Genomic DNA, 22,661 nt, shown 5'->3' with positions numbered 1-22,661 from the left:
TACTCTAATGCCTTGTTACAATGGTAGATGCTATTTTTTTTATTAAAAGAATAAAATGTACACATATATGCAATTACATCATTGATGTTTGCTAAAGAAACAAACGAAGACTAAATTAAAAACAAATCTAATCTACCTAAAAATACATTATTGACCAAATCATAGATGCAAATATCATTTTAACACAGATGTGAAGAGAAAATAACCAGGAAATGGTCATTCAAGAACATTTATCAATTCAAAGAATTTGAGTTACAGCTCTATCAGGGAGAATGAAGTAGAAATAAGAAAGTCCCAATCTTGTTGCTTGAAGGATCCTTCAAGAAAAATACATTACATAAAAGATCAAACTGTGAGGCCTTTTTACTAATCAAACACTCTTTAAGCAATTACGGACAATTAAAGATAAATAAAAGAGTTGGACTTGCTGATTATGATTCAATGTCCCAATAGTATAGAATCTAGGACTCTATTGCAAAGCTTTGTACTTTCAAGTTGCAACGATTTTCTTAATCTCCTAAACCAATGGAAACTGATAAGATTTACCAAATTTGCATTCAATTAAATTTATTTAAGATGAAGAAAAGGCAATACAACAAGGAAACCGTGGTAGTTAATAACAGAATAATGTCATTGTAAATTATACATACAATACAAGAACCAGAGAGGATTGATCACTGGAGATCACATCACATTGCTCAAGTAGCTGTTCCAGTTTCCAATTCAGAATTATCAAATTACAGCCGTTCATGCATGGCTGATACAGCTTCTCTCATACAAGCTTGAACATGTCTGGACTAGCTTCACATTCCTCTTGCAGAATCCCAAGTCTACCTTCAATTAGAGAAGCGTACTGTTTTTGGAGTTCTATAATCTCCCTAGAACGCCGAGAATTTTCCTCAAGGAGTTTAAGGCTTGCTTTAATGACTTTTTGCATTATGTGTGTCAAATTGCTTTTGTCTCTACCTCTGTTTGTGTTGTCATCCCCATCTCCAATCTGTTCAAGCTCTTGGTTATGTCTCTCCAATACTTTTTCAAGTACATGTGGCTGGCATAGAAAGGCTGTATTCTTCAAAGCTTTGTCATATATTTCTGGGGAGAGTTTAGATATATCAACAAGCCTCCATAGCATTTGTGCATCCTCGATACACAACCTGTACTTTTCCACCAGTTTTTGAATGGCTGTATAGAGAAAGTCATGGTTTTGTCGGAATGAATGAGGAAATGACTCAAATATGAATGAAAAATCAGAGGGGGAGATGGAACCACAGTCCACGCAACTCCACAGACAACTGTCAACTTCCCTGGAAACTTCTTCTCTTTCTGTTTCTCCGACATCTTTATCTTTAAAATATGATACTAAACTTACTAATGTTTGTGTGCTAAACCTGTAACAATGCAGGTACTCATCAAGCTCATTCAAGCTTCCTCCGATCCTATACTCAAGAAATGATTTAATACTGATTAGCTTTTCTTGCATCTCCTCCTCCAGGTCCCCCTTTTCTGCCAAAAAATCTGCATTTTCCAAAAGACTGCACCAATACTGAGAGGAGAGTTCCAGCCATGGGCGATCACTAGAGCAACTCTTCTGCAGCATTCTTGAAAGACAGACGATGACCCAAAATCTGCTTCTGTTGGTTTTGCATTCTTCATGTATTAGAGAGTCAACCCAACCTCGAACATTTCTACCCTGTCTGCACTTTATATGCAAATTAAGATGGCACTTGACAAGAGCATCAATCACATCCTGGACATACCTGTTAGAGACCAATCAAAACAAAGTGAAACTGATCATTGCCATATTAAACAAAATAAGTCTGATAGAATCCTGGCGGGCAGAAGAAAAACAATTCTTTTCAATTACATTCACATGAACTCTACTGTATGGTTAATTAGTGCAGAGAGGAATTATATCATATCATATATGATTGATAATTGAGAGCAAACACAACTCAATCTTAATACTTGGAAAATAAAAAATCAGCTCTCATCAAAGAGATGGCATGTGACTCTGATATAAGAATACAGTAGCATATTAAATAGCTTATTAAATCTGACATGGCAGCCAACTATGGGCCATGGAAACACAATAAAGAAATAATGGGATTAGGATATGCAATTAAGGAAGATGTGGCTTGTATACAATTTCCATTCACCATCTTTTAAGCTACTTTCTGTTATAAGTTTTCAACCATGAGAATTAACTCAATATATATATGGGGGTCATCAGCATATTTTAACATAATATTTGTCAGCTTTTAAACCAAATGATAGAACCTTCTATTCGAATTTGGGAAAGCATAATTGCCTTCGAACCTGCTGTCTCAAAGCTCTGGTTTTCTAAGCAATTGCAAAGCTTACATTTGCCCAAAGTTGCGATGTTATATATTGTGTATTGACTGTGGAAGGCCAAGGGGAGACCATACCTGTCCTCATCTAAGTTACCGATTCAGATGCGGATTCTCAAAAAAAATTGGATCCTCCTCATCTCCATCCGCTGCAAGGTTGATATCATTTGAACCAAGAAAGGTTCCACTTGTGCTAGATGCAAACAAAATGAGAACAGTAAACCCAGCTGCAAACAAAATGGAGATTGAATGGTTGAAAGGCCTCTATTAGGGCCGTAAATTGTGCAAACAAGCACGTCTTAAATAGTTTTTAAGTGATATTTGCATTTTTTTTGACTTTTTCAGTGTGGATGCTTACAGAAGCTCCCAGATGACCTGTGGGTGCCAACCGGGATGCCACTCACAGGCACCCGAATGTGTCCGGATGCCTAAAACAGGCATCTGCCCACATCTGAGTGCCTGTGAGTGGCATCCAGGTGGCACCCACATAGCTTCTGTCCGTATCCATGCTTCCGTACGTATCTGCTTCTGGCTCCAGACATTTCCTGCAAGTATAGGTATCTAAGGTCCTCATTGAATCCCTAAGGCATATGTAAGAAGAGTAGTTCATCACAAAGAAGAGGCTGAAAGTAGGCAAACCAGCAGAAAAGGAAAATGTAAAGTAATATAGCGACTCTGGGAATCCAACAAAGGAAACAAATGGGGAGCGGGAGAAGAAAAAATAAAAGTCAAAAAAAGCTTTTCCAGCTGAACAATAAGCAAAAAAAATTCTTATACCATTGTTAGTATCCACCAACTGTGAATATATAACTTCTTAAGTTTTACTTTTAAGTTTTTAACACATAAAAAATGGAAGCGAACTACAACAAAAAGGGTTGAAATTCCAGAAGGAAAATCCAACACTACTCACCTCTTAATTTCTAATATTTAGATTGGAAACCTCTAAATAAACATGCAAAAATTAAGTATACTAAATAAATATTTATATCATACTTTAAATAGCATTTGCAGAAGGTGTGCAAAATGAAGTCACATTTATGGATCTAGATGTTAATTAGGCTCTAGGTTATTAAGCTTTTTGTTTATTGCATTAGATCTCACATGGTAAATGAGTCATGGTCAAAAACATCAACATGTCATCAGAATGACAGTATACAAAAAATCTAGTCGTAAATATCATAATGCAAGTGTTACGAAAAATATCAGTGTAGAAGCTACTTAAAGCTAAGTTGCCAAATAGAATCAGATTCCAGTCTAAGTATGTGGATATGGTACACCGGTACACCATATATTTTAGGGTCTTTGAACATTTGGTTACATCTATATGCAAATTAAAAATCATAAATATATACATTATACCTTTAATAATGTCGTACAACATGCCCACTAATGGGCTCTCATGGGTTCATTCATGCAAAGATTCTAAGAGCGAGGTGCACTAAGAAGTGTCACAGAATGGATAGATTATGGTAAAACTTTGATGGGGCATCAAAAGGTAACCTAGGGCCATCAAGTGCAGGATGTATGGCAAGGGGTTCAAAGGATAACATTCTAGCCACAAAGGCGAAGAAAATGGAGGATGGACCAAATCATGAGAAGTCAAGCTGGCTTTGGTAGCAATACAAATGGTCAGAAGATTGAAGTTTGAGCAATTGCATTTGGAAGGAGACTCCCAAATCATAGTAAATGCCATTGGGGAAGGAAAGTATCGTGCATGGAAAATTGATAAGATAATAACTATAATCTAGAAAAATTTGGAGGCCTTTTGGAACTTCGAAGTATCATGTATATAAGGAAGGCAATGTGGTGGCAGACTCCCTATCCAAGCAAGAAGTTGGCAAGCAAACTAGGTGATGAATGTGGAGCAATGGCACCTAGGGAAAGGAAGACACAGTAGAGCAATTCCTTGAAGTACACACCAAAGATAATAAAATCCCTTCAAAAATAGCAACTAGGGAAAGGATTATATGGTGGATAATATCCCTCATAGCGAACACCAAAGTTGAAGTGAATAAATTTCTTGTCGGCAAACACCAAGAATGTTTTGAGTTCCTGAAGAGGCAACACCTAAGGAAGGGAGGATATGGTAGATAAAATACTCAGAGGCAAATAACAAAGGTGGAGATGCAGTAAACTGATGGTGAGGTATATAAAATCCCTAGCAAAAAACACAATTGATGACTAAGCACAACATGTGACGAGCAATAATTGCTGAAAGACTTTGAGAAAGCTCAACACACATGTGAAGGACAAGAATATGGTAAAAGGCCCCAAAAAAGGTGGTGCACATATGGCAAGAGGATGTTTACACTCCAGATTGCATTTTGGCAAAGAAGGACAGGGGATGAGATCCCTGGAGATGAATGCTAAAGTCAAGAAATGCTCTAGATAATTAGCACCTAGGGAAGGGAGGAAATGGTGGATAAAATCAGCAGAGTTGGACACCTAAGATGGGATTGCCATAAACCAAGGTGAAGGTGAAAGTCCTAATGGCGGAAACCAACACTGACAAAGCTCATGAAAGGATGGATAGTAAATGCAAAAGAAAATTCTGAAGGACGTCGATACAACTCAACACACATGCAAAGCTAATTGGCTGGCCACCCAAGAAAAAAGATGGTGTAGAAATGGCAAGAAGATGATTTCAGTTCTCATTGCGTTCTGTCAGAGCAGCAGGAAAGAAGAAGGGTGGTCTGTGATCATGGAAGCCAATTTCAGCCTATGACCACCAAGCAACATATGCCTTTCTCGGGTGAGGTTACAATGGAGCGGCTCAAACATGTTTTTACTATGGATGACCCATGGTTCCTTTTCATGGTGCGGGGGCTTCTAGGTTACGACTTTTTGCTGGTAGACTACAAACCAAAAGTCGACACAAACATTTTGTCGCTTTTCTGTGCATGCAGTTCAAGTTCAATGCAAAGTCAGAGGTTTGCCAAGCGATAACCAGATCTGTGTAGATGATTTCAGTTCTTGTTGCATTCTGTCAGAGCAGAAGGAAAGGAGAAAGGTGGTTTGTAATCATGGAAGCCAATTTCAGCCTATGATCACCAAGCAACAGATACCTTTCTAGGGTGAGGTTACAATGGAGTGGCTCAAACATGTTTTTACTATGGATGAACCATGGTTCCTTTTCATGGTACAAGGGCTTCTAGGTTACGACTTTTTGCTGGTAGACTACAAACCAAAAGCTGACACAAACATTTTGTCACTTTTCAGTGCATGCGGCTGAAGTTCAATGCAAAGTCAAAGGTTTGTCAAGTGATAACCAGATCCATTAGAGCTCAGTCTCGAAGCACATAGTGGAGCGATAGCGAGATTTTTGAATTGAGGTGGGAGATTGTGATGGATCACAAGCTACCTATTCCTTCTGCATCCCTTCATCCTTCACAAGGTTAGGCCCAACCACTGGGATAGACATGAACATGCCCATCAAATGTGGCAAGTTTTGTGCAACTACACGAAGAATTGGGAAGAAGTCATCAACTTTGGGCAAAGTTGAGCAAAATTTGATGTCACCAGAATCAAATTCAAACTTTCGGACTATTGACAAGCCCTAACCCACAATGTGGATGACCAAAACCAAGGTGCCCGCAGAAGGAGAAGAAGATGCATGAGTGTGAGTAGGACCTAAGTGTGGACAACACAAGATTGAGACAAAGCAAGGATGAAGGTGTAGAATGTACATGGGAATCTAGAGAGTAGTTGCAAAGGAAGGTACACTTTGTTCTCAGGCGAACTAGAGTTTGGGTGAGTGTCATGGACCCTCAAACTTTCGGATGTAGAAAATGGAGGCGATGTATCTTTTTGGTGTCAATTTGTTGAGAAGCCTACAAACATATAGCATTGCTTGTGCTTGAATACACCTTGAATTGTTTTGCCAAATCACTCTGCATGTAATGATGATGTTGACTGACTACAGTCAAGGGCGCACTATATGTATAAAATAGTATTTTTGTGGGCAGGGGCATTTCTATTTTGAACATGCCATTATAAGGGATATGAAGGACATGGACAAGTGTACTATATACTTTGTAAATATGATATAACTTTTAAGTTAATATATATTAAAAAATTGTACAACATATTAAAGTTTTTTGTTTATAATTATGATTTTTAAGTCTTGCATTATTATTTTTTAATTTATTAGATAATTATTAATATAAATTTTAATAAAAAATATACTAATATAATTATATCATATATACTAGCTTAAAATTTGAATCACCAATTACTAAATATTAAATTATTTCAAACTATAAAATTCTAAAGCATTTCATATACAATTTAAAATTTTAATAGTAAAAAATGAATATTAACACAAATCAATCGTTTCATATTTCAAGTTGTTATTCATCCCACTAGCCTCCAATGGATGCCTATTTGTCTCCAAGGAAGGAAGGCAAGCTAATGAGCGAATTTATGGCATTATTTCCTCAAAGAAGGATTTTAGAATACAGTGGTGTCCTCAATTTTGACATAACAAATTTGTGGCAACCCTACACCATTTTCTCATGGATCCATAGGTGCATCTTCATTGTTTTAGCATATTAGTAAAGTGTCATGAATGTAATTTATCATCCCTGAATGGTGATTTATGTAACTTTATTTGTTCATTCTTTTTGAAGGTTTCCATCAAGTTGATCCCCGTAAATGCTTGTTAAAACGATTTTTACTTCTCTAACTACAAGCACTTGATTTTTTGGCAATCTTCAAGTTTAATTTTCATTTTTTCCTTTCTTGTTACTAGTTTTTAATCTTGTTTTTCTTAGGAAAACAACCCTTGAAATTCACTTGTTTCAAGCTAACTTAGGCCTCAATTAGAGTTGTCTAACTCATGTTATAAAGGAAAAGGTGAGGCTTTTCAAGGTGACATGTCTTACTAAAAAATCATCAAGAAGTGGGCTTTTTATTTGCAATTGCACAAAATAAAATTATTTTTAACATCTAAAGTGGATTTTGACTTCCATTTTAAAATTTCAGCTCATTATGAGTTGATTTGACCATAGTTTTTAATGTTTTAATGAAAGTTGGCTTTTTCTAGTCTATTTACATGTTACTTTATTGAAAAGTATAGATATATATAAAATATAATTACACGAGACACTTCAATGTATTAAAAGTGGAGTTTTTATCACTCATTGTATATTATCCACATGCAAATCATCTTCTAAAACCCACTTCTAATAAAATCCAAGTCCCAGATGCATAAAGGTGGGTTTTATATGCAATAGCACATTTTTATTTAAAAACATATCACTTAAACTGTGTAAGTGGGGTTTTTATGTGTTTTTGCATATTTAAATCTTACCATTATAAACTGTTGATGACTTAAAGGCTTTATAAGTGAGGAGTTCAAACCTTATTACATGTTATTGCATTCCAAAAGTCCACTAGCATGTATTTTAACTTGGGCTATAACTTAAATGCACAGTGGTGGGGAATTTGAACCCAATAGCATATGCATTTGAACTTGCAGTTCTAAAATCCCTCTATACTCCTATTGAGGCATTTTGAATTGCAAATGCATAGTGGGGTTTTATAACTTAAACAAACATGCTTTTTGCATTTCCAAAACCCGTTTTTCTATTTCAAAAGCCGCATTAATGACACTAAGGACTTGGATGGAGATTTTGAGCATGTGAGCACATGCTTTTACACTCAAAAAGCCCCTTTTTACTTTAATTTTGTAATAAAGCCTCTCTGGCAACGATTTTGTGCATCATACAAGTGTTCTTCAATGCCAGAACCACATCTATACTCATGTTACAAATGCTTAATACTTGGGCAGGAGTTTGTATGGCATAACCACTTGCTTTGCAATTTCTTGAATGTGTTTTTGCACTATCTCTTGGGTGGTGATTTGGAAGGGAAAGCACGTGCTTTTCATTTCTAAAACCCTATTTTTCTTGGGCATTTCTAGCATGGACCCGTTTTTGCAAAGCATTTGCACATGATTTATCATCAAAACTTCAAGTTTTGCTTCTCCAATAGGGGCATTTAGGCTTCAAATCCATTAATGATCAATCTAATCTCAACAAACTTGCAAATTTGAATGTGTTTTGCTCTCAATACAGCATGTTTAGGGCATATATTTACTCAAAAACACCTATTGTTTGGTCATTTTCTTCATCAAATCTCCAAGTTATAGCTTCATGGTAAGATGATAAGATCTAGGGCATCAATTATCATTTTCAGCTTGTGTATCATTCTTCTCAAGTTGCATTCGATGGCCTATACGGATTTTTCGATTGTCATTTCACATTGCATATGATTTGGTCAAAATGGTTACTATTTCATGTAGGAGCATCTTGGGTGTGAGGGCAATCTTGCATCACCCAAAACTATTTTATTTTCAATCTTTTCTATTTTAATCAAGACTAGTAGACAGGGGGTTACTATTTCTGGGAGCTTACTATTTTTAGTAAGTTTGTCATACGAGCTCAAAATGTTCTCATTTTCTACATGAAGGTTCATTTCAGAATAATAAGCCTACCATAAAAATCTCATTGCTCTAGCTTAAGTATCAGAGAAGTTATTGCGGATTTTTGGTGTAAAATTTTGGAGAAAAATCTTTTAACTTAGTTTTGAAAGCCTTAGAGGCCCCGGATGAGGTTTGAAAACTCAACAAAAGGGCGCTTGCGTAGTTTCAAAAATGTAGATCAGGAGTTGGCGTTTCCGAAAAGTGGTATAATAGCCAATCGAAGCAATGGTTCGAGAGTTATGGCCTTCTGAAGTTGAGCTACCCGAAATTTCTAAAATAATTTGTTAAAGGTGTATTTGGCTGACTCTATATGTATTGTTAGGGTCTGTCAACCCTAGGTATTACGTTTGAGTGTCTAGAACCTTCCCAGGTGGCATAAAATTGCCTATTTAAGAAAGGCCCGAACATTGTCTAGGACAGCTCTTGGTGATAATTCAGAGCATTGTCTTGCAGATTACTATAATGAAGGCGCCCATGTGGGTTAGCATATTATAATTGTGAATTCTGTAATTCCGCATTTGCGGCAATAATAAGAAGCCCCTATTTTGTTCTCGCAACTGTTGTTGTTTCTTTGTTTCTGTTATGTGTTTATGGTATTAAGGGGAGCACCCTTCATCACTATTTGTGTGCATTTTAATCCTCTAACTTCCCACACATGGGAAGCAACGGATTTTGACTCAAAAATGCAAGAATTAAGTCAAGATTCAAAATCTATTTAAGTCATTACTGCAATCTTGCTAAATCCAAAAATCTTATTGGATTTATTTTCAGATTTTACATAAAAGACTAAAGAAGCTTCTTCCTTTGCTTCTTGTGGGAAAGAGGTAAGATCTTTGTCAATTTCATAGGGCTATGTAGTGTATATGTTTATTCTTTTGTTTTCACAAATCAGTTCATTTCCATTTTCAGATTTGCATGATGTGTATTATGTCCTTTATCTTCCGTTTTATTTCTCCAAGTTGCACATGCAAATACTTCCACTTTACTTGTAATGTAGTCGGGATTAAAACAAACGTTCTTGAAAGAGCCCATCAAAGAAAGAGCTCACTTTGTCACATGCTTTTGCATTCAAAAGGCCCACTTCCACAATTACATGCCCTCCATCCACACTTTTGTACCACTGCCACATGACTTAAAGCTCATGATGGTGGTTGCTTACACATACACTTATAATGAAAACATAATACTTCATTATAAGTAGATGGTATACAATCCATTTCCATGCAATACCCTTGCTGTTTGTATGAGCAATCACTCCTAAAATCCCATTGTTGGGGTTTTTTGACCTTGAAAGCACATGTTTTGAGCCCAAACACATATATTCACTCACTGCTCCAAGAATTTTCAGCCATATCTCATATGCAAAAGTTCCAAAATTCACACTTGTCCACCCAAGAATATGCAATGGATCCCCCTCTTGAATATGTACTTATGTTGTGGAATTTTCATGTCATAGTTGCTTGCACACACAACTTGCCATGACAGAGAAAATTATACCAGGTAAAGGTGAGGAAAAGTAAAAAATGAAGTATTAGTATGATTTGTATCACAATTTTGTGCCTCCTTCACAAGTCACCTCGTATTGTGAAGATATTAGAGATGTCATATCTCACACTTGGATATCGAAGACTTTTTAAGAGAGTAGGCACTGCAGCTACAATTGAGATGTCACAAATAAAATGAATTAGCATTCATTGTTTTTTTACTTTCCCTTTGGCTGCCCATAAACCCGAGTTCATGTGTCTATGCAAAGAACTTCGATCTCCGATCAAGGACTATCAGAGACCAAAAAGGGAAGACCATTATCAGCTTGAATCTAGAGACCCTTGACAGAATCTTCTGAGTTCCACCTGCTCCAATGGTAACCAATATCACAAAACAAAAAGCCTTGAAGAGGTGGAATAATGACACTGCAAAATGTAGTAGGTACATGATTACTAACTGGTTGATCAATGAGATCACAGGCATAATACAGGTAGAACAAAGAGATCACAGGCATATTCAAAGCAAACAGTAGTGAAGAACATCGAAGACTAAGACTAAAGATTGATACATAGATCGTGAAAACAAGTCAGAAGCAAGATCAATTGAATTCAATACGGAGTGAACGCTCAAAAATGCAGAAATGGCGAAAGAACCAAGTCAAAGGTGGTATGACTCTTTTTGAAATGAAATCTACGATTAATATTTAATCCACATGTAAACGTTGCAATGTTGAAAAGTCAATTGAACAAAAGAAAGCATGCTATTGGCCAATTGAAAAGTCCAAATGCTTACCTATCAGATCAGGTCTCATTTAAATATTAAAAGAAAGTTGGATGCCTTCAGCCGTCAAATCAGAGAATATCTATGAAGGTCGTAATGTCGCTATGTAAAGATGCCCGTTTGATAATTTATGCGACAAAGCAACGTGAAGGCATGTGTCCGGTGGGCCATCACATTTCACGAAGCGCAATCAAAATCTAGTCAAGAGGTGCCACGAAGGAAAGAAAGTCAACGTCATATTCTCCAAGCAATGGAATGGTGCCATCTATCTGCCACGATGTGCCTAGTTGAAAAGAGGGACCCGCGCCGCGAAACAAAGAGACCTAGTTCATCGTTTTGTTATCACCATCAGATCAGAAAGAGATCCACGAACGTCACTATCTCGCTATGTAGAGTTGCTCAACCGTTATTCTTAGCAACAAAGCGACAAGAAGACGCGTGTATACGGAGGAGGTTATAAAGGAAAGTTATAACATTTTAATCTTAACCGTCGATTTGAGATCAACGATGAGAATTCAAAGTTCTAATGACCATTGGAATATGAAATACGCAGTTTGGCACGAAAATAACAGAAGATGAAGAATAAACGATTTTTATAGGATTTTTTGAGATCGCAGGAAGCTAAAAAGGCATGGAGTGTTTTCAAGAATATTATGGATTCAGAATCGTCAGTAGAAGAGATACCAAGTGCTTATATCATGATAATTTCATATTTTATTCTCATTTTCTTTTCTATCATATGAGTGTTGCTCTACCAAAATTAAGAAAGGATAACAGCAAACTATAAATGTAACTTCATTTGATAATACAAAGGTCGGCAAACTTGATGGTGAATTGGTCTATAATTCCATTTACCCTATTTACTTGTCATGTTTTGTTGCCCATTCTTAGATTAGTTCTGCATTAACAATTGAAGGACAATTGTATGTGATCCTGTGATAACAGGTGTATTCCATTTCATTTTAATATTTGCAATGGAAGTGATTCCACTTACTTTCTTTATATATGATTTTGCTTCCTCTCTTGTTCATTTCATTTCATATTATGTTAGATAGTTTCATTGGAAATTGAAAGATAGATGCGTATGAATCTATTAGTAACTTGCTGAATTCCATTTCACTCAAGTCTAGTAGTCAAAGCAATTCCATTTGCCCTCGTGTGCATCTCTTTTTCCATCCCTCCTTGCATTTAGATTAGAAGTAAGAGTCATCTTAAGATAGTCTATTACAGTCATTCCATTGGGTGTGATAGGTTGTCCAAATCTACTTTCCCTGAATTGTTTGTGCCTACAAACAATTTGGTTATCCTTTACTGCTCTTAGGTTAAGAGCTTATAATATCAAGACTTCTGATCTCATAAAAACATATTTGTTGCATATCATTGCAAATCATAGGGAGTTGTACCTAATCAATTCAAAGGGCAGTAATAGAATACATACACTGACCCATTTGTTGGTAAACATCCTTTTGTCTTTCCAAGCATTGGGTATCAAAGAGTCAAGATAGTAAAATCTAATAGGAGGACAAACTGTTAACTAACAGTTTTTGGCGACTCTATTGGGGAGGCTTGAACGAATTTTTGGTTATCAAACGATTCTGCTAAGGAGCAATTCTAATAGGATCTCTGGTATATCAAAGCTCAATATTCTCATGTGTTTCAAATTATCCTGTATGTTCAGGATTGGCGACTATGATTAAAAGGATTGTGCCTTTTAAAATTGTGAAAGGGAAGAGGCCAGATCCTTCTTGTATAGAACTTCATCAAACTAGTGATTCGGTATTGCTTGATATGTTTGATGCTTTTAGAGAAAGCATCACTCAAGGAAGAAAATTGGATTTGAGCATTGAAGAAGACCATGTACCAGTTCTGTTATGGAGAAGTGTTTGTGCCAGGTATCATAAGATTAAAGAGCTGGAAATGAAAACAAAATGGTCGGAGCATTGCAAAAGAAGGGATTGCATTTAAGTGAAGAATTGAAGGTGAATGATGATGAAGTCTCAGAAGTTCCACATGATCTTGTTTCTTATAAATTTTCAGTCTTGAACAAACAAGAGGTTTTGCCAAGGAAACAAGTCAGAAGGAAACTTACATTTGAAGAGATAAATGTTGAGAGCGAAGAGCCCTGTCAATATGAAGAAGAAACAACTCATGCACTTCCTGCAAAAGAAGAAGATGTGACTTCACTGATTCTCAGCCTTTTGAATATCAAGAAGAATGATGATGAAGGGATTCAAGATTTCATGGACCGGTTTGATCAAATACTGGCTAAGATTCCTGAAGACAGCATGCCCAACTCATACAACCAAGCTGTATTCTTCATCCTAGCCATGCCATTGGAGATATGACATCAACTGAAAGAAATTGAGGTTTGTGATCTTGAAACCACCAAACAAGAAGTTATTAGGATTGAAAAGAGCTTAAATTTATCAGGATTGATGAAAGGAATAAAAGATGCTAAGATTCCTAATAATGAGGATGTTCCAACTGTTGAGTCTCAATCTGAAATGTGTGAAAATTTATCTCATCCTATTGAGTTTATAGATTCTTTTGTTGAACACCCTCAAAATGATATTATGAATGTCAATCCTCAAGTTGCTAAATTTTCTCATTATACCTGTAAAGATAGCATAGGAAGCCCAATGACTAAAGAAGAAAACCTCAATTGCCTCATGCCTCAAGCAGCCCCTATCCTTTACTAAATACCAATCAGCAATGATGAGGAAGAGCCTTTTTATGAGACCACTTTCCTTGGCAATTTCATTTCTGATCATCATGACCTTACCTCTGATGATGAAGAACAAGTCCTAGATGACAAAAAGAAAGTAGAAGACATAGAAAGAGAAGTTGTTCCCTTTTAGTCATCTCCTATAGAGAAATACTCACCTGATGAAGAAGGACTTGTTGAAAAGGGGTTAAGGGTGGATGTACTATTTGAGAGCTTGTTGAATGTTCATAACTCCTCTGAGGAAACAGTGAAATGGACAGCAGAAATCTCTCACAACAATTCAGGTATGACAGATCTAACTATTGAAGATGAGTTGTTTTCTACTCCCCCTTTCCATCTTTATGAACATCACCATTACCTTACCTCTGATGATGAAGAACAAGTCCTAGATGACAAAAAGAAAGTAGAAGACATAGAAAGAGAAGTGGTCCCCTTCTCCTATAGAGAAATGCTCACCTGATGAAGGAGGACTTGTTGAAAAGGGGTAAAGGGTGGATGTACTATTTGAGAGCTTGTTGAATGTTCATAACTCCTCTGAGGAAACAGTGAAATGGACAGCAGAAATCTCTCACAACAATTCAGGTATGACAGATCTAACTATTGAAGATGAGTTGTTTTCTGCTCCCCCTTCCCATCTTTATGAACCAGATATTGTCAATCTAAAGTATAAGCCTGTTATTGAAAGAACCATTGACACACTAGAGGATGTAAGGAAAGAAGAATCACTTGATGGCCCAAGTACAAAACCAAATCAAATTGAAGAGGGGTCATTAATGGTTGAGTTTTTTCCTCCTCCTTTTTTGTTTATTCCTGCTGATTTTGTTCCTGAAGATAATGAAGATGCAATGGAGGATAGGGAGAATGCATACCACTGCATAGCTGAAGGAGATTTGGTTCTTGAATGCAATGAAGAGGGTATCCATCCTGTAGACACCTAAAAATCCTTTAGAAAATAAAGTATTTTTATTTTCTGAAAAAGTCCTGATGACATCATCATTTATTAATTAATTAATTATTTAATTAATTAATTAATTTTCATGCCATTAAATCCCTTTATCTTAATTAAAAATATTTAATTAAGGAATCCCTCCCAAAAATGTTTAAATCTTATTTAAACATTATTTCCTTATTTATTAATTATTTAATTAATAAATTGACCAAAAATCCTAAAATAAATAAAAAATTTATTTTTTGCCCAAAACTTGGCCAATTTCCTTGTGACCAATAACCTCTTCCAAAATCTTCTAATCCTTCTTTAATTTCGATTAAAGGCTAATCCCATCATTTCCTACCCCTAATCCCAACTCAAAATATTTAATTAAGATTAAATATTAATCCTCATGTTTATTAAAAAAGTTTTAATAAATATCTCCTCAACCTAAACCCTTGAAATAAATAAAACTTTATTTATTTCTTAAAAATCTAATTTATCCTCATCCTAAGAAGTTCTAGACTCTTCTAGAAAGTCTTCATCCTCATCCTAGGAAATTCTAGACTATTCTAGAAAGTCTTTATCCTCATCCAAAATCTAGACTCTTCTAGAAGATGTCTTTAAACCTAATCCTAATCCCCTCCTAACCTTGTCACATTCCCTAAACATGGGTTAAAACTTACTAACCCAAGCCAAAGTTAACAAATATCTCCTCCTTCACCCACCCTCATTAAATGCCATCCACTTGCCTATCCCTAAGCTAATCCTAAACCATCCTAATCCATCCTCTAATCATTTGCACAAGCCTAAGCAAGCTTAAAACCTTCCTAATCAAGTCCAAGTCGAATTTGCTCTCATCACCCTCAAAATATCTCAACCATAAAACTTTATGAAGTCCACTAGGTCATAAATGACTCTTACAAGCCCTTTTATTGCTCTTACAAGTCATTATGAGGGTCTTTATGAAGATTTTATCTCTTGAGCCTCCTTTGTTGACTCATCCTTGCCCTTTCCTCCATCCTCTCACCATGTGACATGTGTCACTCCTTGATTGGCTATAAGGAAGCACAATCCATGTGCTCTCCTCTCATGCAATCTGAGCCCTCCATAAGCTTTTTCCCATCCTTGCATCTTAGCCCTCAAACCCTCAAGCCTCTTGCCTATAAATTGGATCCTTCCCCTTTACAAAATAACACAATCCATGAAGTAAAGTTATAATGCTATTTTGAGAGCCAAATCCATACTAAAACCATACACTCACACCCAAATTCCAACTCCATTTGAAGCCCTTTTTGAAGCATAAGCTTGAGCATACATCCTATCTATTTAGACAAAGCTACTCAACAAGAGAGCTTCTTATTGAGAGAGTCCATTAATGGCTCATATTCTCAATTGAGAGCTCATCTTAGTCTATCTTGAAGTTTATGAATTTTGTTTAGTTTGTAGAAGTTTTATTTAAATTTGGTTTCTATTAGCATACTAACATTGCTCATATACACATCCAATAATAGAGCTTGTGCAGGAGAAGATTTTCTCTACCTTGATTGATAAAGCTCAGTTATGTGAGGGGGTAATTGAAGTCTCTGGTGCCAATCACTTTTCTCCTAATAAGGAGGTGCATGACCATCTTCTTCTCCCAGAAGATTATCAGAAAGAGACTATCAAAGAACATAAGGAGGATGAGGTAATATATAATGATGCATGGTTGTTTGGATCTGAGTGGATTTCCAGTCAAATCCCACTTGAAGAGTTGGAGTTGTCATGCTTTTGCTGCTGCTACAAGTAGAGATCCTACTTAGAGATCAAAATCAATTGTGGAGGAGGGGATCCTATTTCAGTCAATCAGTAAGTGGATTCATTTGAGTATCTTTTGCTGCTGGTTCCATATGGTGAGATTCATCTCACCTCTATAAATATGTTAGGTTGGGTGTGTGTCTAGTGTAGTTGTCTTTCCTTGCTTTCCTGCTTTCTGCGTGTTTGCTTTTCTTTTGTGTTGGCTGCCCTGTTTCCCCACCACCCAAATGCATAGCATCTCCCTGTGCTATTTAAGACTCTGCAACCCAATGGACTAAGGCACTGATCTTTGCTTTTTGGTGTTTTCTGTAATAAAGGAAGTAGGTAGCTTGTTGTTGTGTTTTTGCCGAGCTTTTTGTGAAACCAAAGATTGCTAGGTTCCAAATGTGGATGACCAATTCCTTTTACAAACATGGGATATGTCCAGAAATAAAGCAGAGAATCTCCTTCCCAATGACAAACTGTCTGAACACTTTGCAAGAAGTCTCACAATCAATTACCATGTCTTTACATTTGTATCAAACACTCTTCTATGCTTCCTCTATGTTGATATTTGGAAAGATATAAAGGTGAAGAGGACTACCTTTTCATAATCAGTGTAGAAAGCTACAAGTCTTAATTAATTTGTAAATACCTTGTAACTACTTTAAATACATTTGGAAGTTGAAACCCTCAAACAACTGAAACTTATAAAAGTCAAAGGTGCCTTTTTTCATTACTCAAAGGTCACTTTAAATGATATTATTAAAACTTGTTAAGACAACTGAAAAAAATTCATACCAAAACCATAATTCTTTATCCAGCTCAACAGTGGCTTTAATTCTGTAAAGAGAGAAAGGTCCAGTAGCAGGCAAATTCCACTTTTCAATGACCATACAGATTGTAAAGAGATTCAATGGCCTAAACCTCTCGGGTGCAAATGCTGTTGAAAGAAGCAACAATCAATTTGTACTCTATTGCTTCCATGCTCCTCCACTTGATTTTGTAAGCTGAGAATATCAGCAGAGAGATCACGGGTGTCCTTGATGAATATTTTATCAATGCTTACCTCAGCTTGAGGGGAGATGAACATCTTTACCATTTAGCTAATCTATGAGAAAAATGAGCCCTTGTGCTCCAAAGGACAAAAAAATATGCCATATATCACTATTTTAAGGGGAATACCTTCACTTCAAAAAACTGAATCATCAAGTTCTGGCAAGTCTCATTGGATAAATGCAATGAAAAATTGGAATGATCCTTCCAAAATGTTGAAGCAGTGTTGAAGAGTTGAGAGCCATTCCAATACTGCTTGAAGACCGACACCCATAAGGTTTTTGTCAACAACAGGATCAATCAAATCTACTATTTGTAGCCAGATTCTCACACTTGTCTCCAAGCTCTTAGATCATGGAGGAAAACTTAATGTGTAGAGATCAACCTCCATGCACAGCCTTGGAACTTTTATGCTTAATTCCTTAGAAACAAACAGAAGTCCAATGCTGAATGGGAATCATCTATGATATCCGTTAAATGCAGCTCCAGAAGCAGTCCATTCATTCACGAGTGAGTTTGCTGATATGCTCACTAGAAGTAGCAAGCATCTCAGCTGCAATAGGACTTGAGCAGTCACCCTTGCATAGATCTTGTCAATGTATTATAGAATCTGCCTTTTCAATGACATGAGCTAATTTGAACAGCTGTTAAAAACTGATTAACTGAAAGTAAAGAACAACAATTAAGAAAATATTAAAATATCCTTAATTTGGTGGATATCCTTCTGTGAATTATATTAACTCACCGCGTAGAACATATATGCTAGAACATCTGCTATTATCTATATGAGTAAAACCAATATATAACAGAAATCATGAGAAATAGTTAATTCTCAGTTAGAAAAGTGAGTCCGGAATGATGAATCCACTATGCATACAAGTGCAGCTACAACTAAACTCTAAACTATCAAGAAAGTTGTAGACCCGAAGATTTGACAGGACAAAATTTTAGATAGTATTCTGGATGAAATTGAGTCAGCTTTTGTTCTAACGTTTCAAGTGAGCTGCAACCCTAATCTTCCGAGACACGATATTCAAAGATGACTGAGGTAACTTGAAAACAGAAACCTGCCAGGCAGTTGATCAAGAAACTCCATCTAAAATCAACAGTAAACTGTGATACCGGGTGAAGAAGAATAGAAGCTGGTACTTAGACAATACACACTGCCACGTGAAAGAAATAGCTTAATAAAGAGCCCGAAAGGGCGTAGGTAGGAGCTTGAAGGTTTCATTAGGGGTCCAAAGGGCCGATGTAATGGCATCACAATGAGTGATATGCAATTCTAATTTCACATATGGCTGGAAATAAATAAAGCAGCATTGAGCAATTATGTGAGTTTTGAGATAATTTATGCATTTTCTACTGTACAATTTTATTTTCTTCATTTAAAATGAATAGATATCTTGATAAAGATCCCGGTTTGATCTCCAAGTTGAGGATCACCTCCACGAGTACTAAGTTATAGGTTTTAATAATGGATTCAAATAAAAATGTTTGGTTGCTTCAGAACTTTTCAGGTCATATTATGTAGGGATCAAACTTCAAAATATAATTCCATTTTACCCCAGAGAACCTCTTGATCTTAGTCTACATTAGCAACAAAGAAAACATGAAAGAAAAAAATAAGAGCATTTCAATCAATAAACATACAAGGCGCAATGCACATCAAGATGGTGAAGTTTTAGGGATTTGCATAGCACAGTACCGATCCGGCAGCAGGGCCACTGCCACCAAAATCTCAGTAACCTGCTGAGATGGACATGGAGATGGAGCTAATGCAGACAACATGGCTTTTTGTGCTCGCAGCTGCTTGGTTTCAACAAAGGCCTTTGTACACCCATTAACAATAGCCCTTACACATCTTGTCTCAATGTATTCATCCACTGCCACATTTCCCACCCTCTCGTATTGCCCCAAAAAATCTGCCGACAAACTCCAGTGGCTGAAAACATTGGCATACAAAAATTTCTTAGTGCCATCTACTAGGTCGGGCATGCCCAGAAACTCTGCAACTTTTCTAATCTGACCCACATTGCGAAAAGTATACTCAGGCTTTATCAGATAGCAGAAATTTGCAGCCAAAGAGAAAGCTTCTTCTGCTGCTGCTGCTCCTCCTGCTGCCAAATCTGCCAACTCTATTATCTTTATCTGGTTTGAAGAGCACAAGATGTTTCTAAAATAAGTACTCGCATTAACGAGGGGGAGACTATGAAGTTGAAACTCTTGACCATTTACTATGACCGTAACATCACTGAACTCCCCACTTCGTCTCACTCTCTGCAACCATCCATTGAAGGGCTCTTCTTTTGTAGACATTGTGTCCCCTACTTTTTATTAAGTTGGGTACTCCATTCCAATTCTCCCAAGAATCTGTAGCCACTTCATTGGGAATGTGCTTTGGAATTCACAGCAGGCCCACACTTCGATGCAGAAGAAGATGATGAGCAACGGTATCTTTTTGTTTATCAGAAGATGTCACTTCGTCAGATCCGCGTGTACACCTAGTTAGGGACTTCTAAATTGGATTATTTATTTATGGGTTTATGCTACCAACAAGGAAGTAGAGGCACTGTCTATTCAGCATACATCTTTACTGAAATTGTTAATTAATTAATAATAATTAATACTTAATAATAACAAAAATTGAAATTCAATAATTAACACTTGTATCTAAAAGAACATAAATAAGTCCCACGCAGAGACTTTCTGAGCTATTTCAAATTCACAATTACACCTTTGATTTCCTTTTTAAGCTTCAACTTTTGAGCAGTTGTCCTATCATATGAAACTAACGTGTAACTGTACCCACGCCAACAACTAAGAGCTCCTTGTGTTACGGCCCTTTCACTATCTTGTGTTCACTTTTTTGGCCCTTGTTTCTATATTTTTAACAAGGACGCATAGCCTCGAGCTGTTGGGGAAAGCTTATTGTATGATTGTTTCTATTTTATATTTTCAAGTAATATTGGTTTTCGTCAAAGGCAAACAAGAGACCTAAAGCATCATAGTTCCTGTTTAAATGCATAATATTGTGGAGTTTTCATGGAAAGGATAAATATAGGGTTAAAGTGAAGCGAAAAAGAAACAAGAGGTGCAAGCGCCAAAGTTTCTATCGAATTTGATGATTTCAAGATATTAAATGTGTCGTAGTCTAGAGATCTATGAAGTTGAGTTTGTGAGATATGAAATGTTTGTTTAGAAGTTTTATAATTTCTAAGAATATATTTATGATTGTTCAATTTGCATTATGCACAAAAATAATAACCATAAAATAGGGTTGAATTAAAAATAAATATGAATATTATACTTTCAATTGCTTTCTTCAAAAGATATGTATAAGTTTTGCTTAATTAAATGTTCTAAAGAGCAAAAATAGTAAAAATAGCAACAAAATTGATAATAACAGGAAAATTTTAGAAATCTAAAGATTTTTTTAATTACTAAAATCACACTTATGCACATGAGTAGATTTTTTTGCACATGTAATTTAATGTAATATTTTCAAATCTTCAGAATCTTAGAAGCTGTGAGAATTTGAGAACTTTGTTATAGTAGAGTTATTGCATGATGTGGACATAATAAAGTTTTTCAAACTTTATATTTGTTTTTAGTAATGTAAGTATAAAATACATACATAAGAATTTTTTGAAAACCAATCTAATAAATAAATAAAGCATAATTTCTATTTAAATTGACTAATTACTAATTTACCAATTACTTTGACATTTAATTGACCTTATAAAATGGCGTGGGAAGCACTCAAACGGTATCGAAGAAGGGATAAAAAAAAAAAAAAGGTATTAAATTTACTTCCTAACTAATGCATAAAAATAAATAAACATAAATTAATTTAAAAATAATATTTATGCTTTAAAAAAACCAAACACACTTATAAAAATATCAATATAATAAAAATTATATATGTTAAAGAAATGTATAATCTAATAAAATTATATATATATAATTTTTAAAAAGAAAACCTATTAAAAGCATTCGTTTAGATATGTAAAAATAAAAATAATTAAATTCTAATTTAAACTATATATAAATTAAAATTAAAATTAATATGAAATTAAAGTATATAAAAAATAATTTTTAAAAATTGACAATTTAAAAGAGTTAAAATGTTATATTTGATTAAAATATCTATATTTGAATAACAATTTACAAATGACAAAAATAAACATCAATTAAAACTATTATCTTCTTTTAAAAAGTTTATCCACTATTGTCACAAATGTGGAAAAGATAAGATTAAAATTAATGCATTCATTAATAGAGATAAAGTTGCAATTAATGCTTGCATTAATAGAGGTGTTCAAAAAATAGTTGTATTTTTGTTGAAGGAAAATGAATTTTTTCATTACCTTTTTCATCATGAGCCAGTAAGATTTCAGTTTAATGGTATTTTGTTTTTTTATTAAATAAGATGAAAATGTGAACTTTATAATAAATTTTGATCTCAGAATAATTCGAAAATCTTATTAGACAAATTAATTGGTTTTAGAAATTAAAGAGATCCAATAGATTTCCTGCCAAAGGCAGGAACTAATAATATTTTGAATAATAGTTGAAGTTAGCATTGTGAATGCATTGCAATATTAATCATTTACACCAATATTTTGTTCAACATGTGAAATATGGTGCAAACAAATAGGAGATAGATATAACGATGAATAAATAAGATGTCTTCCACGACTTATTAAAAAATTTGTTTATGCATCTATTAATAATTGAATATCACATATTTGTGCTTTCAAATAAATTAAAATATATTAAATATTCAAACAAAATAATTATAAAATATAGTTAAAATTTTAAACAAAAGAAAATAATTCTATAATATAAATTTTAATTGTACTTGTAGCTTGATTTTTTAATCTATCAAAATAATCAATAAATTTATATTTGTATAACTTAAATAAAAGAACTTTTATAGTTTAAAAATGAAAATTACTAATAAACAATTCTTTTAATATTATTATATTTATAGATCTAAGAAATTATAATCTATAGAAAAATTAATTGAATTACCTATTTTGAAATAAAATTAACTTTGCATTAACTGAATATATATTT

General features: G+C 35.0%; 1 protein-coding gene across 1 annotated transcript; it reads right to left on the bottom strand.

Annotated features, from left to right (window-relative positions):
- Positions 1-541: 541 nt before the first annotated feature.
- On the bottom strand, positions 542-20,101 carry LOC149547796 (BTB/POZ domain-containing protein At5g48800-like). Its single transcript, XM_089791843.1, has 2 exons — positions 19,288-20,101; positions 542-1,757 (listed from the first exon to the last, which is right to left on the bottom strand). Exons 1-2 carry the CDS (start codon positions 19,896-19,898, stop codon positions 773-775), a joined length of 1,596 nt encoding a protein of 531 aa, XP_089647969.1. The 5' UTR covers positions 19,899-20,101; the 3' UTR covers positions 542-772.
- Between the last annotated feature and the right edge of the window lie 2,560 nt (positions 20,102-22,661).

This window comes from Cupressus sempervirens, chromosome 7 (assembly GCF_028749045.1).
Source record: "Cupressus sempervirens isolate cs-2001-9-10 chromosome 7, ASM2874904v1, whole genome shotgun sequence".
Classification (NCBI taxonomy): domain Eukaryota; kingdom Viridiplantae; phylum Streptophyta; class Pinopsida; order Cupressales; family Cupressaceae; genus Cupressus; species Cupressus sempervirens.
Note: the sequence above shows the minus strand (reverse complement) of the source record. Positions and strands in the feature narration are given on the sequence as shown.

What these genes read in the sequence shown, in the direction of transcription:
- LOC149547796 (XM_089791843.1), bottom strand. Translation starts at nt 19,898, where the DNA reads ATGTCTACAAAAGAAGAGCCCTTCAATGGATGGTTGCAGAGAGTGAGA. An exon ending in GTGGCCCTGCTGCCGGATCG is followed by an intron (nt 1,758 to 19,287) that starts GTACTGTGCTAT and finishes GGTCTCTAACAG; the next exon opens with GTATGTCCAGGATGTGATTG.